Genomic DNA, 17,068 nt, shown 5'->3' with positions numbered 1-17,068 from the left:
AAGCCAAAGAAGTGCCTTTATTGTTTTTCCATTTTCTGCATCCCAGCTCTAATTAAGTCTTGTTCCCTGTGACAAGCCCTGGCTGATGCCAAGAACTTCAATTCCCAAAGGTAACGGTGCCGTCCCCAGAGATGCAGCCAGGATCCCGATGCTTATCAGCTGCCGAGATGCTGGGAAAGTTTTCCACTCAGTGTTGCATTATTCAGGGCAGTGCGGCCTACAGCCGACAGAGCTGGGACAGAATTCCAGCCTGGCCTGGCCCACTTGACTGTCAGATCTCCCCTCGTCCAGCCACGATGGGCTCTGACTCCTTCTATTCCTGTTGGGTCTTTTGGCAGGATGATGTCAAACCCACGGCCGAGGGGCTGCCCAGCTACAAGCCACCCCCTCCCCCACCGCCTCTGGCCCAGCCGAGAAAGCAGGGAAGCCAGGACCAGAAGCCACTTTCCTCTGTGTCCTCCCACTCGGGCATCGTCTTCTCAGCTCCGCGGAACCGCAGCCCGCCGGCGGGCACCACACCAGCCCCAGAGGGCCCCTCAGCACATGACTCGCCCTCCTCCCCCATCTACGCCTCCGTCTCCCCTGCCAACCCTGGAGCCAAGAGGCCGCTGGATGCCCATCTGGCCCTGGTCAACCAGCACCCCATTGGCCCCTTCCCACGGGTCCAGTCACCCCCGCACCTGAAAAGTCCCCCTGCAGAGGCCACAGTGGCTGGGGGCTGCCTCCCCCCACCTTCACCCTCGGGCCGCCCAGAGCAGACAGGCACAAACCAGCACTTTGTCATGGTGGAGGTGCACCGCCCGGACAGCGAGCCTGACGTGAACGAAGTGAGGGCACTGCCCCAGACACGCAGTGAGTATGGACAGATGCGGGGGGCCGGGCTCTGGTGCCCACTGTGTGATCTTGGGGGAGCCTGTCCCTCTGGGTTGATTTGCCCATCAACACAGTGAAGGTGGACCCAGGTACTTACCCAGCAAGGGGCCTTCTAGCCCTGGTGTTCCTCCCTCAGGGTCAGGGTGGCTGGGGACCGGGGTCCTGAGCCCACACTGAAGGGCTTTGGAATCAGAGACATGAGTGCGACTCCTGACTCTGCCATGTACTAGCTGTTGTGCCTCTGAGTTGCTTGTGTATCCTAGAGTGGAGGTGACAATGACAGCCCTGCCAGGCTGCTGTGGGGGTTGGGCTCCTCCTCCTGAGCCCCCAGCCCTCCCCCACCCAGTGCCCCTGCAGTCATTTATCAGTCTTCTCCATAAGACTGAGCTTGTTGAGGGCAGGGGTGGCTTCTATGATCTCTGTTCCCCAGGGCCTGGCACCGTGAAGGTGCTGGAGGAAGGGTGGCCCCTGGGGCTTCAGGGTCAGAGTGCAGGGTAGACCTATCAGGAACCCCGGAAGCCAGCCCAGGTCTGCAGCCCCTGAGGAGTCCAGCTGAGGAGGTGGCGGGGATGGTAGAACCTGCTTTTCACTCCAAAAGCCTGAGCCCTCTGCAAGCTCTGGGTCTCTTCTTGCTGAGGTGGGTGCATTTTGTTGGGTTCTGCTGCCATCTTGTGGCTAAAGCGATATGCGGTGTCCTGCTGTGGCCAGGAAAGGGGAGTGTTTGCTATATGCCATGAAGAATGCAGGGTCCCTGCGCTCAGGGGGCTTGGTGAGGGAAGGCAGCTGAGGGAGAGCAGGCAGGATGCGGTGAGAAACCTGAGCTCTCGTGGATGGATCACTGTTTCTTTTGCTGCTTCTAGACCTGGCACTGAGCTGGACACACACAAGAGCTAACCGTTACACAGAACTGCCTCTGTGCTGGACACTGTTCTACAGAGTTTGCCTATATTAGCAACTCATTAATCCTCATTCCCCACCAGGAGTCCTGAGAGGCTGGTACTATTATTACTCCTATTTTATAGATGAAGAGGCACAGAAAATAACTGTGGAGCCAGACAGTCTAGCACAAGTCTGTTCTTTTGATTGCTTCACTCTATACATCATATCTATTAATCTTTATGGTAACCCCATTGGATAGGCATCATTGCTCCTGATTAGAACAAGAACATGGAGGCTCAGAGAGGTTGTGTAACTCTCTTAGGGCTGTACAGCTGGTCAGAGGGAATTCAAATCCAACCAGCTAGACTCCAGACTGTGTGTTCTTAACATAGGGTCTCAAACTCGGGGAGTAGGCCATTACACACATAGTAAGGCTGCTTGGGTTGACTGGTGAACCAAAGGGGCATGTGTCCATACTCAGCTCAGGCCAGCTGGGGTCAAGCAGGCATACAGACCAGGCATGGAAGAACTTTCTCTTTTTTTTCTCAAGAAGCTAGAAATTTAAATTTTATGTGAAAGCGCCTAATATGAATGTTAGTCCACTGTTAGAAATTGACAGCATTGTATATGTTTTTTTAAGAAAGACACATCTATGGGCTAGGTTTGCTTTCCAAACTCTGTTTTAATTATTACACTAGGAGCAGTCAAGGCAAACATCCTGGAAGCGGTGGCTTTAGGGCCAGGCCCAGTTGGAAGGGCAGGCCTCAGTAGGTGGAAGGGTGGTGGAAAGTCTCCCTGCCCTCCATCTTCCCCTCGCCCCCTCAGTCTTTGAGCAGGGAATCCCCCCAGCCATACAGTCTGTAGCTTCATCACCTCCTCCAAGAAGCCCTCCCTGACTCCAGCTGTATAAATCACCACTCTCCTTCTGTCTCCCCCTCCCAGCAGCCTCCACACTGTCACAGCTCTCGGACAGTGGGCAGACTCTGAGCGAGGACAGTGGTGTGGATGCTGGCGAAGTAGAGGCCAGCGCCCCTGGCCGAGGCAGACAGATGGCATCCACCAAGAGCAGGAGTAGCAAGGAGCCACCTCGGAACGAGAGGAGCGCAGAGAGGGCCACCAAACCGGTAAGTGAGGAAGAGAGGGTCACAGAGGGTGAGAGGAAGGCAGGCCCCAGGTGAAGTACAGGAAGTCGCTGACCAAGATTCAGCTTGATAAGTGACCACCAGCAGTGAAGAGAGCCCCTTACTGGGGAGGTGTGGGGACTCGAAAGAACACTGTATTCGGCTAGAGGCCCTGTGTAAGTCCTGCCTTTGTGGTGACACTGACAAGCTGAGCGCTAAAGGTTGGTCTTGAGAATCTTAAAGCTCAGTTCTGACATAGTGTGATGGCTGAGGCAGTCCGGCCTGGATTCATGTCCTAGTGCCACCACCAGGCAGCCTTGGACTGTACCCCTTAACTTCCCAAGCCTTGGGGATTTTTGTAGCAATTAAGAGTTGAGAACACCAATAGCTTAACTTAGTGCCCAGCACCCTGTAGGCTCCCAGCACGGAGCTGGAGACTGAGCCCTGCTCACCTAAAAGTGTGTCATGGCCAGGCCTGGCCATGGAGGCCTTTGTCACTGGTCTCCTTCATACCCGCAGCCCGGGCTCCTGGAGCCCACATCCACCCTGGTCCGAGTGAAGAAAAGTGCGGCCACCCTGGGCATCGCCATCGAGGGTGGCGCCAACACCCGCCAGCCCCTGCCCAGGATCGTCACAATTCAGGTACTTCCCCGGGGACCCCGCTTAACTATCTCTTCCTACCCCGGAAGTTTTTTCTTAGCATCCTAGGGGTGTGCCACTCCTAGAGGTGATCCAACAACCCAATGGCAGACCCAGGCTCCTAAGACCTTTGCTCTCCCTGAGCCTCAGTTTCCTAATCAGGGCAGTGGACACCCAGATCCTAGCTGCCTGGTTGACAATGTCAGGCCTGATCCGGTGGGCGGTCAAAGCCAGGCCAACCTAGCCTTAGGCGTCCAACATGCTTCCGCCCTATCTGTTGCCCCTGCAGCGAGGCGGCTCGGCCCACAACTGTGGGCAGCTCAAGGTGGGCCACGTGATCCTGGAAGTGAATGGGCTGACGCTTCGGGGCAAGGAGCACCGGGAAGCCGCGCGCATCATCGCAGAGGCCTTCAAGACCAAGGAGTGTGACTACATCGACTTTCTGGTCACCGAGTTCAATGTGATGCTCTAGGAGCCAAGGTCTGAGGGCCTCCCACCACTGCCCGGCCCCTGGCCCTGCTCCCTCCTTCCTCCTGGCACTGTTAAGTTCCTTGAGGGGCCAGGGCTTCATGGCCAGGGTAGCAAGAAGACAACCCCCACTCCTTCCTGGCCCACTGGACCAAAACCGGGAGAAGAGAGCCAGGCAAAGTGAACAGAGGGTCAGGTCAGGATCTGGTGCCACAGCCAGTGCACAGTAGGCACGCACTACAAGTGTGGGTTTCAGGGAGGGGAGAAACGAAGGGGAGGGCAGAACACTCTTGTCTTGGCATGTCCACCTGAGGTCTGCCAGGGCCTGCAACTCTGGGTTGACTGGGGGACACTGCGTCCCTGTCCAGGTTTGACCTGGCACATCCCCAGATGCCTCAGCCTTTGCCTGGAGTGAGGTCACATGAGAATTCATGGACACAGCCCCCAGCCCAGGGGGCATCTTGCAGGGCCTTTAGTGCCACAAATAAGCATCAAGCACCCCCCTCCCATGTACGCCCCCATTCCCCTTAGCTCCTTGTCCCCCATGGTATTTATTATTTATTTCCCTCTCCACACCCCTGGGGACTCTTGACCCCAGCTTCCCACTGCACCCCCAGCCTATCCCAGAGGCCTTGCAGGTGACCAGCGACATCATTGTATTTATATACAGAGCTTATGACTTTAATTTTTCAATAAAGAGATCTGAACAAGGAACTTAGGAGGGTCCAGTGTGCTGTGTGGCCTGCCTTTGGGGTTGAGGTCTTGATTGCTTAATGTTAGGGGTGGGGGGATAGAACAGCTGGAGGTACCCAGAGCAGCAGGCATCATTACCCCCTCACCTTGTCCCCCACATCAGAAGTACAGGGGCACTTAAACACCGCATCATGGAACACCCTGCCTGAAGGTTATTTACAGATAATACTTTTAGATTAAAAGGTACAGGTATGTCATGGGGCAGAATATATTCACAATGTGTGTGGATGTTTTAAAATACAGAGAGGTGGTCCACCTTAGGGCTCTGAGATGAGGAAATGTATGCAAGGGAGAAGCAGTAAAGGAGTCGGGGGTCAGGAGGAGAAGAGGAGGAAGCCAAGCAGGGTGGGATTTCCAGTGTTGTCCTGGGAGGGTGGCTGCAGCCTGATCCCACAGGGGACACCATAGTGTAAATTAAGCCTAGAGTTGTCCCTACTCAGAGCCAGGGGACAGTGCTTTCATGCTTTCAGTCCTTGGATAAGGCCTGGGGGAGAGGGGAGAGAGAGTAAATTCCCAATCACTTCTGGTCCTCTGCCTCTGCAGAACACAGGCTGTTCAAGGAGCCAAGGGCAGTGGGTGTTAGAAGTAAAATTACATGGAGGGCAGGGAGGGGAAGGTGACAAGAAATGGCTTGCTCCCCAGCACCCAGTGCCCATTGCCTTCATCCCCAGCGTTCCCCCCAGGCAAGAAGAGTTTGAGAAGTCCTGCTTTGTCCAGCCCTGTGTCCAGCGGTCTACCTGAATGCGTTAGGGGCAGTTGATTCCACCAGATTCTGCCCTTAGCTGCCCTTGTTCTCTCCCCAGGCCAAGGAGGTCACCGAGACCAGAGCAGCCTGTGTCTGAAGGTCCTAGCCCCTCCCCAGTCCTGATACCCCTGCAGGGAAGAACCTTACCTGGCTACTGGAGAGCTTTGTCAGGCCCCAGATCGCCTGGCATCAAAGTCCTGTGTGGTCAAGGGCAAGTGATTTCACCCTTCTGAGTCGAAGTTCTCCATCTGGGAAATGGGTGTGGTAGGCTGAATAATGGCCCCAAAGGTATTCAGATTCCTGGAACATGTGAATGTTACCTTATATGGCAGAGAGACTTTGCAGATGTGATTCAGGTATTGAGATGGGAAGGTTATCCTGTATTTCTGGGCGGGTCCAGTCTGATCACCAAAGGTCTTTGTAAAAGGGAGGCAGAGGGAGATTCAACCGAGAGGGAAAGATGTTGTGGTGATAGAAGCAGGTGTTGGAGTGGTGCGCTTTGAAGATGGAGGAAGGGACCAGGAGCCCAGGAATACAGGTGGCCACTAGCAGCTGAAAAAGGCAAGGACATGGATTCTCCCCCAGAGGCTGCAGGAGGGACCTGCCCTGCTAGCACCTTGACTTTAGCCCAGTGAAACTGATATTGGACTTCTGACCTCTCTTTGTAAGAGAACAAGCTAGTGTGTTTTAAGCCACGAACTGGTGATAATTTGTTATAGCAGCCACACGAAACTAATACGTGGGGATACTGCTACTTGTCTCTGATGGAGGTTGGGATGCTGTGTGTGTGGACCATAGCACCAGGCTCAGAGTCAGCCCCAGGGAGATCACTGCAGTCAGGATAATGGTGAATGAAGAAAGGGGCCTTCCGATCTTATAAATGCAAATGCCACAACCTTTCCAGGCCCGGGGGATGGAAGGGCCCCAGCAGCAGCTGCCCATGGCCTAAAGTTTGTATTCTGAAAAAAGGAAAACGAGTAAGTTTCTGGAACTGTTGCTTCTGTAGTTGCTAGGACTGACTCTAGGGTTGTGGAATTTTAAACCTAAAAAATTCCTTTGTAAGTGGGCTTAGAAAGGTCAAATTGCTTGCTTAAAGTTGCATTGCTAATGAGTGGTAGAGGACAAACTTAGACCGATGGCTGCCTGGAGTCAACAAAATGAAGCCCCAGGTCAAGCACATGTCCCATTGTCTTTTGAAAGGACCGAATACCATGGGCTAAGGCAGCCCTGAATATTGTGGGAGGGGGGAGCCAGAGGTTCACCTGTGGCCCTGACATCTTTACTCATAACACCAGGGCTGGAGGTGGGAGGTATGGCTAGAGAATCTCCGAGTGTGTTGCTAGAAGAAGATGGAAGGAAGGTGAGTTTTTGGCTTGCGCTGGGGCATGCCCAAGCAAGTGCCAAGTTGGCTTTCAAATCACCTGGAGCCCTCGTGTTGGGAGAAAGCAGGGCGCGGGGTGCAGTAGCCCAGTGTGGGGAGTACAGGACAGAGAACAAGACGGAGCTCAAAGAGTCCATACCTTAGTGCCTAAAGCCTGGCATTACATTCCACCTCCACCACTTCCTGCTTGTGCAATCCTGGACAAGTCACTTAACCCCAGTTTTCTCATCTTTAAATAGGGAGCATAGTACTAACCTAACTCATGAGTTATTGTAAGGGTTAGCTAAAAATCTTGCCTCTGAGACAGGCCTCTAGTGAATAGAAGCTGCTACTATAATTACCATTAGATATGTGTGTAGAGAGTCACTGGCAACCTGCCGGGACCGGGAAGAACTGGGCTGCAGCACAGCTGGTTGCAGGACCTTGAGAAAGTCCCCAGGCTTATTTGTCTACCCTGTGAAATGGGATGCTTCAAGGAACTCTTTAAATTAGTTCCATTGTTTTATTTCTTATAGGCCTGGTGCCATGTTTACTTATTTACTCCTTCAGCAGCCCCGTGAGGCAGGGGTTATGAATCTCATTTACCTGAAGCTCAGTGGCAGCGCTGGAGCAAGAGCCTAGCCCAGTTTGACACCTTACACAGACATCCTTCAAAGTGTGCTTTCGGGGGACAGTGGATTGTTTCTGTCCTGTATTTATTGCGGGACCTTGGGCAAGTTCTTGTTCCTCTTCAGGACTGGGTTTCCCCGCTTGCCTAAGGTTGGTTTGAACTACAATATACTAATGATAATACCACCCTAACTAACTGGAGAGGATCGGTCATAGCATTTTCAATAGTGCCTGACACAAAGTAAGTGCTCAAGAAAAGTTATTACAGTATTACTATTACTGTTACGAAGCAGATCGTTTCTACTAGGAAAGTTTAATCTCTTTCTCACTGCGACCTTGCACAAATGTCTAAACTCCGAGCTTCAGCCTCGCATCTGCAGTCTGACGGGTTCCGGAAGGTACCCGCAACCTCCGGGATTTGAAATTTTTGGTAGTGGAGCCGCATACGAGTCCCTGGGGGCGGGCCGTAGGCGGCCACCTCTCTGTTATTGGTGGAGCTCTCGAGACCCCGCCTCCTGGGGCCGCACCCTGCCCGTCAGAGGCCGGCCTCCTCGGAGATTTTGCAAAAAGTCGCCGCCCCGCCCCGCGCCCGGATTGGAGGCCTTTGTTTGCCGCTCAACTCCAGGAAACCACCCCACGCTGTGGCTGCCAGCAGGTGAGGCTGGGACTCGCGGTGGGGTCCGGGGAGGGTTCTGGCCCCTCAGGGGATCTGTTTCTCAGGTTGGGGAATGGGGAGGGAAGGAAGACAGTGCGGGTGGGCCCTGATCCACAGAGATGGTATGCTCTCGGTCTTTCCCACGTGGAAATACCGCGTTCGCGGGAAGGAGACCAGTCACCGCTCTGGGAATGGGAGGGAGTCCTGAACAGGCGATCGGACCCCAGTTCAAACCCTGCCGGCTGCGGCTTTCCACGGTCTGCACCTTCCGGCCTCAGTCTCCACCTCCGCACATTGGGGGCGTTGGCTTTTTCTCGCTGTCTCTGGCTGGGCAGATCGCAATGAGTGGAGAGGTCCCGAGGGAATTTGGAGGTGGTCCTTGGCGGGGCCTCGGGCTGTGTTTGGGTTAGAGGTGTGGTCGGGTAGCTGTGGTTACGGGGAGGTGGGACTTCTCTGTCCTAGAGTTTGTGTGAGGTTCGCTCACCCGGCAACAATGCACACCCTGACAACTCGGAGCCGCGCGCCATCCGCCGATGCCTAACGCAAGTTTCTTTTCCTCTTTTTGGCAGTGGGGGAGAGGTAGAGCTAGGGCCAGTATGGGGGTGGTTAGCTCTGACAGTGGTAGGAACTGGAATGGACTGTAGAAATAAGACCAGCCCCTCTTGGTGCACAGATGGGGAGACTGAGACTCAGAAAGGGGGCATGGCTTTCTCAAAGGCGCACAGCGAGGCAGGTGCAGAGCTGGCCTCTCAGTGTGATGGGGCTGGCACAGGCAGAGCCAGAGCCAGCTTTTTGTGCGACCCGGATAAGACTCCTTTGCTTGGCTTTTGTTGAAAGAAGTCACAGATTGGAGCAGATCATTACCTAGGTTTCAAAAGCTTCTGCTTCTGAGTGAGAAAGTTGGAAAGGAAAGTTGCTGATAACAAATCGGGGCTATTTTGGAGCTAAGAAGAGAAGCTGAGACCTGCTGCAGTGAAAAGAAACATTGTTCCTGTCCTGTAGAACAGAAGAAAAAGAAATGGCTAAAACTGAAGCATGAAGGACTGAGGTTAGATACATACAGGGACCTCCCAAGAGAATATTCCACATGCCTCCTCTAGAGTTGGTGGATTTTGTTTATTGGCCACTTGTATTGTTTTATCAAGAAAACAATTTCTGCCCATCTTTGAGCGGTCCTAAGTCTGGCTTACTTACCTGTGGCCAGATGGACCCCATGGTCTTTGGGGGACTGTTTTAGGTTTATTCCCAGGAACCCTCTCAGTTCTTAAGCAGGAGGAAGAGGTGCACATGTGGGGCCTTTGACTCCCAAAGTCCAGCGGTTTGCACTTGAATCATGTGATCTGGGCTGTTTATTGCAAGGAAATTTCATCAGCTCCCACCAGCCTGCACAGGGCGCCAGGGGCCGGCGCCAGGGTTGGGGTTTCCAGAGAGCCTGGGAATGGTTCAGGCACGGAGGCTGTCGCGCTGAGATGGTATTTTGAAAACTGGTACATGCCAAGGACATTTCAATTTACCCCCATGAGGGGGGTGAAGAAAGTATTTTTAAAGCATCCAGCTGAATCACTAGCTGAATTCCACATCCTTTTTATGCTTCCTCAGTCCTGGGAGGTGTGATAGATCTGGAGACTGGGAGTTAGAAGAACTTGGTTCATATTCTCAGCCTGGCTTCGGTTCTGAGCATCTCAGTTTTCCCATCTGTAAAATGAGAATGGTAATGCCCACTTCAGGGCCACTTTAAGGCTCAAGTGAGGTGGCATCATAGAGAGTTTTGTGTAACCCACACTCTGAGTCTGGAGATGAGGAAACTGAAGGCCAGAGAAAGGAAGGAATAACAGCATTAATACCATTGGTAATAATAACTAATGGTTATTGAGTGCTGTATTCTAGCCATGGTACCAAGCGTTTTACTGCAAGGAGTGGGGTCTGGGAAGGCAGAAGCCCTTGTCTGTCTTGTCCCTAGTCACCCTCCTGTTGCCCCGTATAGAACCCTACACATAGTAGGTGTTTAACACATGGTTGATCACCTAGATTATATCACTTAATGTTCACATTGTTGCCATGAGGTGGGTGTGATTGTTGTCCTCATTTTACAAATGAGAAGCCTGAGGTTCAGAGAAGTTAAGTTACTCACCTGAGGTCACAGAGCTCTTCTTTGGGGTCACACATCCTTACTTTGGGATGTTGCAGGGGTGTGTCATCTGGTGAGATCTGTTTGTGCACATCTCTTCCCACTGCTGTGCTTAGTGATATCATATTGGTAACTTGAAATTGGCCATAATATGGATATTTACACTATGAAAATCAGTAATTGTCACAAATCAGGGCTTTTTCTTTGCTTTGCTTTTTTTTAAAAAATAGTTTCTTTAAAAAGATAAGAAGTTGCCTGTGAAGGGTGCTGGGGATGGATGCAGCCTTGCTCTGCATGGCAGCCAGGAGCTGAGGGTCTCTGACTATTCAGGAAGCCCCAGGGGCACCAGGCCAGAATGCCCACCCCACCCTGCAGGTCCCTTGAAGGGTGGGATTTGGGAAAGAAACCTTTATGGATGTGGCACCTAGTCTATGCTGTGAGTTGTGCAGTGTAGCAGCCCTCTGACTTGGGGACAGGTCTGTATAGGCCTGAATTCCAGGCCAAAATGTCTGGCCTTTAATCTGAAAGTGATAGCACCATCAGTGGTCTTTAAGAAGGGAAAGGCATGAGCAGAATAATGCTCTAAGAGGATTTATCCAGCAGCATGTGCCCAAGGGATTGGAGGGCGAGTCCAGGCAGGGTGACTGGGAAGAGGCTCTCGTTGACCAGGGGAGCAAGGAGAAGGCTAACGACCACCCTCCTGTGTTTTCTGAGCACTCACTGTGTGCTGAGCTGTGCGAACGCATTGTGCTGTCACTCTACACACATGCCCCTGAGGAAAGTGTTTCCTTCAGTCTATAGATAAAGATATCAGGGAGGTTCAGAAATATATCTAGTCAGAGCTACAAGATCTGGGCCCAGGCCTTCCTGCCCCCAAACCTTTTACAGTTTTACAGTTTTAATGTCTCGGTCCCTCCGTTTTCACCGATAGTCCCATTTTGGCTCTGGTCTTCCTTTCCAAGTGCCAGCCAGACTCCACCAAGGTTGTGGAGAGACCCCCTGCTCCCAGGGGTGGTCCAGCACTGGTCTCTAGATCCTAGCCAGCATTCTACCTCCCCCTGACCCTACCCTGAGGCTGAACCTATCCTGGGGCGGAGGCCATGATTAAGGCCAGAGTGGGATGCCCAGCTGTCAGCCTTTTGGAATCTTGGGACCACACAGCCAAGGGCCAAGGGCCAGGAAGGACATCAGTGTCCAGGAGGAAGCACTCAGCCCCTCAACATCAGGGATTCATTTGGAGGGTAACACTTACTTGTGGGTGCAGATGCAACTCTGCCCCTAACATGCTGTGTGATTTGAGGCAAGTTTTGTAACCTCTCTGTGCCTTTCCTCATCTGTGAAATGCCTGGTTATGAGCTTCCGATCAGACAATGCCTGCCATGCCCTACAACGTTGACTGGCTACGGCTGGGATTGCTTCCTTTTCTTTTCATGATTTTTCACGTATTTTTACATGTTGTGTGCAGGAAAGAACACATAGTATCAGAGTTTAAAAAGAGGAAGAGAGAAGGTATGGGATGGGAGGTACAAAATGTCAGAGCTGCAAAGGGCCTCAGAGTACCGCCACTCTGCCCAGTTTGCAGAGGCAGAGAGACCAAGGAGGGCGTGCCCAAGGTCTCCTTGGAATGAAATGCTACACACCTCTCTCTTTTTTTCCCTTTTCCCTGCTTTTCCTTCCTCCTTCCTTTCCTCCTTCCCTTCCCTTCTTCCACACTTTACTGTCTTCTGCGTTAATGGACTCAATATATATATTATTTTATAACTGGCTTGTTCACTTAACATATCACATTACTTTGACATCATTTCGTATTCTTCTTCATTATGACTGTAATAGTTGCATAATATCCCTTTGAGTGGAAATGTAATTTACTCTAATGATCCCTTATTTTGGACACTGTGGTTGTTTCCATCCATTGCGCCTCCTGCAAGGTTCAGTTGCAACGTGATCGTGATTTACTGTCTGGATTCAGAGAGCTTGGTTCAAGCCCAGATCCTCTCCCATGAAACGGGCATCATAATTCCCACCTCCTTGGACTGATATGAGGATTAAAGAATGAGGTCCTAATCCATGGAAAGGCCTTTACATAATAGGTGCTCGGGAAAGTTTTGCTATTAACAGTGCTTTTCTGGCACATGCATGCTTTTTTTTCTCCGTTTGACTTCACGAAGCATGAATTGGGGAGTGTGCTCATGGTGTGTCTTTTCTCAATATGCCACACCCTCCTCAGAGCCCATGTTTCAGTTGGCTGAGAGTGGCCCGTTTCCTCCTCTCCTTAAGTATTCAGGGTGGAGACAGTGTCTAGCCTGGTCAGTGACCCCCAGAAGTGGTTTGGGGACCACAGGGAGAGGGTCACAGTGGGATAGCAGCATTTCTCTCCACCTGGGAGGACTGGCTCTCCCTTTTTGTGTATAGGACCCAGAATTCAAGCTGTGGCTGATACTGGGGGAAGCTCCAGAGCCAAGAAAATTAAACTTGGTCCTGCAGGGAGCAGGCCATCTGGGCGTTTCACGGATATGGCCAAACTCATTTATGTGTGAGCTCTGTGCCAGCTGGGCCCTGGGCCAGGACCTTAGGCACACGGTCTCATTTATCATCCCAAGGAGGCTATAAAGTCACTCTTATCCCCACTTTACAGATAAGGAATCTGGAGTGCAGAGAGGTTAAGCAGTTTGCCTAAGGCCACACAGCTTTCAAGAGAGAACCTAGAGCTCTCTGGCTGCCCCAAAAGCCCATGTACCCCAACTCTTGTGCCCAGCAGTCTCCCATATACATGGCATTTCTGCCTATGTGGGCAAGTGGAATCAAAGAACCCAGGAGATTTAGTGCTGGGAGGTCATTTCTGATCATCTCGTTAAGCCCTGAGGCCCAAAGCAAAGAGAGGGGAAGACACTTGTCCACTCTCACTCAGTCTTGAACTTGGGTTTCTATTTTCTAAGCTAGGCTTACATCAGTTTTTCTTGGTTCTCTCCGGAAATCCTCGCCTGCCTCCTCTCAGCCCCAGACTCCCTGTGGATTTTAACTATAGGGATAATCTCAGCAGCCTGGGCAGGAAGCAGTGGGTGACCTTAGGGTGGGCTTTCATTTCTTTCTCAGGAAAATGGGAAATGTTGGGAGTTCAAGGAGGAGTCAAGAATGAAATAACACAGCCTTCAGCTCCCAGGGCTCCTGAAGTTGCCAGCCCCTGGTTTCCCCCAGAATGGTTGAGACCCCACTGTACCCCCTGGGCCTCAGGACATGGAATGATGGAATAACTGACTGTCCAGGGTTCATCACATCAGCAAGTAACGCCCATTCCAGTCCCATGCTGTGTCCTGGGCTGCACCAGAAGGCTTGAAGAACCACAGACTCACCTTCCAGTCAGGCTAAAGTGAGGCACTTAGGTGGGGCTCAAGAATGATCAAGGGTGGGAGGAGATGGCTTGAATGGGTGAGAAATGGCTGCTGAGGTGTTAGAGCATCATGACCCCAGGGATGGAGGGGACAAATGGCCAAAGGCTTGCGGGCTCCTGTGGTGAGGACTGATAGAACCAAAGCCTCATTCTGAAGTCAGAGCATGGGCTCAGTGAATTGTAATTAGTTAATAACAAGCTTCACTCCTGATTTTATTGTGCCCAGGTTATTAACACGTTAAGCACCAAGCCTGTTTTGTCTTCCTTTTCGTTCAGCCCGCAATATCCGATTTCACCGATATGCTGGTGTATCTCGTCAGTCATCAGTGACTGACGCGGTCCAAACGGAAGGTATAGTGTAGGTCACCAGTGACTGACATGGCGCTTAACGTGTTAATTATTTCCAGAGGCTGCAACAATGTGAGAACCACATATAGTCATTCAGAGTTGGGTCTCTGTGTTTGAATCTACTGGCACTCACCAGCTTTGTGCCATGGGCAAATGGCTTGGACTCTCCTGGCCTCTGTTTACCCTCCTGTAAAATGAGGATGTCACACCTGCCTCAGTGGGTTGTCGTGACAGTTACAAGCCAGGATTGGGCCACTGGCTAGACTTGGTAGCTCATCCAGCCTGTATCTCTGTGGTGCTATGGCTGGGCACTCAGGGATGTCATGGTGAGTGTGTCACAGATCTCCTCATTGTCGGAGACAGACTTTACCTCTCTTTTTTATTAAAAATTTTATTTTATTTTTATTTTTAAACAGAGGGGAAGGGAAGGAGAAAGAGAGAGAGAGAAACATCAATGTGTGAGAGAAGATGTGCAAGAGAAACATCGGTCATTTTGATTGTCTGTCACATACCCCCAACCGGGGACCTGGCCCGCAACCCAGGCATGTGCCTTGACTGGGAATCGAACCGACGACCTTTTGGTTTGTGGGATGATGCTCAACCCACTGAGCCATGCCAGTCAGGGCCAGACTTAACTTCTAATTCCAAAGGTTGAGTCCCCAAGGCGGGCACATGGGGCTGAGATCTACAGGTTGCCTGGAAATTAACAGGGAGAAGAAATGGAGTTGTGTATTGAATGAAAGCACAGTGCATTTGTCCCAGGAAGAGCAAGGAATCCCATGTGGCAGGAGCCACTGAGGGAGGGGAGAGAGAGGATGGAGGGAGAAAAGGCAGGACCAGTGGCCAGGCTATGCGGTGTGCCTCGCCATGGTAGCCACCTGGCATTGATAGCAGTGCTGCCTGGGTTAATGACCAGGGAGGGAGAGTGAGTGAGTGACAGAGTGTCAGGGGAGCCCGCCCCTTGCACAATGGCCCACGTGGTCACCAGAGCTGGCAAGGAGGGGACCTCATTAGGGTTGGCTGTGCTCCATGTTAGGCTGGGGGCTGTGGTTAGAGCTACACCACCCAGATGTGGGTAAAAGGCAGGGAAGGGACGGGAGTGGGGTGGTAACTGGGATGAGTGCACCTGGTTCTAGCCTGGCTTTGCCAGATAATGCTGACCTTGGGAAAGTTCATTTATTCATTCACTCATCCATTCACAGTCCAGGCCCCTGGCTCTGCACTTTGCAGGTATTACCTCGTTGGATCTTGGCAGCCGCCCTGTAGGGTGGCTCCTCTCCTTACCCTTGTTTTACAGATAAGAAACTGAAACCTAGAGAAATGAAGGCTCAAAGGTGACAGAGCTAGTAAGAGATATGAACCCAGGTCTGCAATGACTCTTAAGATTCATTTTTCTCTCCACACTGGTGGTTCCCAAACCTGGCTGCTCATCAGGATTACCTGGAGAGTTTTTTTTGGACATTACCAGGACCAAATTTTTTCTCCTTTTTATTTCCTGAGCAAGACCAGAGCTGGGACCACATACACGTGGGGCCTGGATGCTGAGCCGGCCCCTCCACCCTGGCTCCTGCCTCTCTCCCCCTTGGTTCTCTCTGTTCTGGGTACACAGCCTTGCCGTCTTCAGGGAAAGCCCATTTGGTTCTCACCTTACCCACTGCACTGGCCCTTCCAGAATACTCTGCTGCCAGCCATTCTTGTGGCTTACTCCTGCCCCCTTCCTTCCTTTCAGTCCCTTGACCGAATGTCACCTTCTCACAAGACCTTTCGGGCCATCTCCATACCTATCTCCCCAACCTGTTGCTCTCTGACCCATGGATTCTCTACCAGGGCACACATCCCGGTCACCCGAGACACTTTTAAGTCTGATGCCCAGAAACTGATTCTGTTGTTCTGGCTGAGCCATAGGCATCAGTATTACCAAAAGCGGCCTGGGATATGGATTACTGCTCCACCCTGTCCTCTCCATCTTGTCATCTTGTTCATCTCTCTCTCTCTCTCCCTCTGTTTGTTGTCTGTGTCTCTACTAGAGTGGAGGCAGGGTGTGGCCTGTCCTGTGCCCTGACATATTTCCAGCACCTTGAAAAGCACCCAGCACACAATATACACCCAGTAAGTACCTGTCAAATGAATGAGTGGAAGGAGGTGGGCTTGGGGAAAAGCAGCTTGCCCTCTGATAAGCCCTGGGAACAACAGGGGAAATTCACCTGATCGGCACTGCCTAGAAAATCCTACTATAGCTGTAGGCCCTGCTGGAGGCAAGGACAGTGGGTGGGATGGCAGGAGTCGCTGCAGCCTCGCTGGGATGTTGCGTTGCGCATTGACAGGATGGAGAGTCAGAGCTGGAAGGGTGCCACGCAAGCACCCAGTCTGAGCTTCCATTGTATAGATGGGCACCGAGGCCTCGTGAGAGAGGGAGCCTTGGAGCTATGGAAAAAGCTCCTAGAGGGTTGAAGCTGCTGGAGACCTCCTTCCAGGCTCTGCATGCTGAGTGACCTTGGCCAAGCCTCTGACCTTCTCTGAGCTTTCGACTCCTCAATCTGTATTTTGGCTGTGATGGTCCCAAGTCGTGACATAGGGGGGTGGGGGGGATTTCTGTGAGTCCTTTCCTGGGCAGAACAGACCCGCAGAGGGCCTGCAAGGGGTTAAGCTCCTCCGGCTCACGCTCATGCTGCACTCAGACAATCCCCCTCCTTCTGACAAACACTTGTAGGAAATCAGGCTGGGCGCTTCCTGCCTAGGCAAGGCGGCCTCAGCCGCAGCAGGGGCGGGGAGAGGTGGGGAGCGATGCTTGTCTGTGAGCGGCAGCTTGGGCTGGCAGAGCGGCCTGGAGGCGGGCCAGGGCTCACGGAGGCAGGGGGCTCCCCAGGTTTGGAACAAAGGCCTCACATGCAGGTCCTCTGAGCCGGGGCGGCAGCACGGTGAAACCCGAGAGAGGTAAGGGAGTGGAGGAGGGCAGGGGAGGCGGCCTTCCCTCCGGACGGGCCAGTCACAGCCTCTCTGGGACAGTCCAGGGAGGCTGGACCAGCCCAGCCAGGAAGTTGCAGCAGCTGCGACAGCTGTATGACTTCTCCCTCTTGGCTG

General features: G+C 52.4%; 2 protein-coding genes across 6 annotated transcripts in view; both read left to right on the top strand.

The window, feature by feature from the left end:
* Positions 1–4,694, top strand: part of WHRN (whirlin) — a 79,783-nt gene extending 75,089 nt beyond the window's left edge. For 3 of the 5 annotated variants that reach the window (XM_090274626.1, XM_090274624.1, XM_090274621.1), the window contains 4 exons: positions 339–852; positions 2,695–2,876; positions 3,393–3,515; positions 3,802–4,694. In XM_090274626.1, coding sequence (XP_090130752.1) covers positions 339–852; positions 2,695–2,876; positions 3,393–3,515; positions 3,802–3,984 — 1,002 coding nt within the window. In that variant the 3' untranslated portion in view covers positions 3,985–4,694. The remainder of the gene's footprint in view (positions 1–338; positions 853–2,694; positions 2,877–3,392; positions 3,516–3,801) is intronic. The other 2 variants (XM_090274625.1, XM_090274623.1) reach the window with 1 other exon arrangement.
* Positions 4,695–16,891: 12,197 nt separating this feature from the next.
* The window catches only part of AKNA (AT-hook transcription factor), a 42,428-nt gene continuing 42,251 nt past the window's right edge, over positions 16,892–17,068 (top strand). Inside the window, exon 1 of the mRNA XM_090274620.1 lies at positions 16,892–16,921. The gene's annotated coding sequence lies outside the window, so the exon portion shown is untranslated. The remainder of the gene's footprint in view (positions 16,922–17,068) is intronic.

This window comes from Furipterus horrens, unplaced genomic scaffold (genome assembly GCF_987537825.1).
Source record: "Furipterus horrens unplaced genomic scaffold, mFurHor1.1.pri manual_scaffold_4, whole genome shotgun sequence".
NCBI classification, from domain to species: Eukaryota; Metazoa; Chordata; class Mammalia; order Chiroptera; family Furipteridae; genus Furipterus; species Furipterus horrens.
The sequence above is the reverse complement of the archived record's forward strand: the minus strand, read 5'-3'. Positions and strand labels throughout refer to the sequence as shown.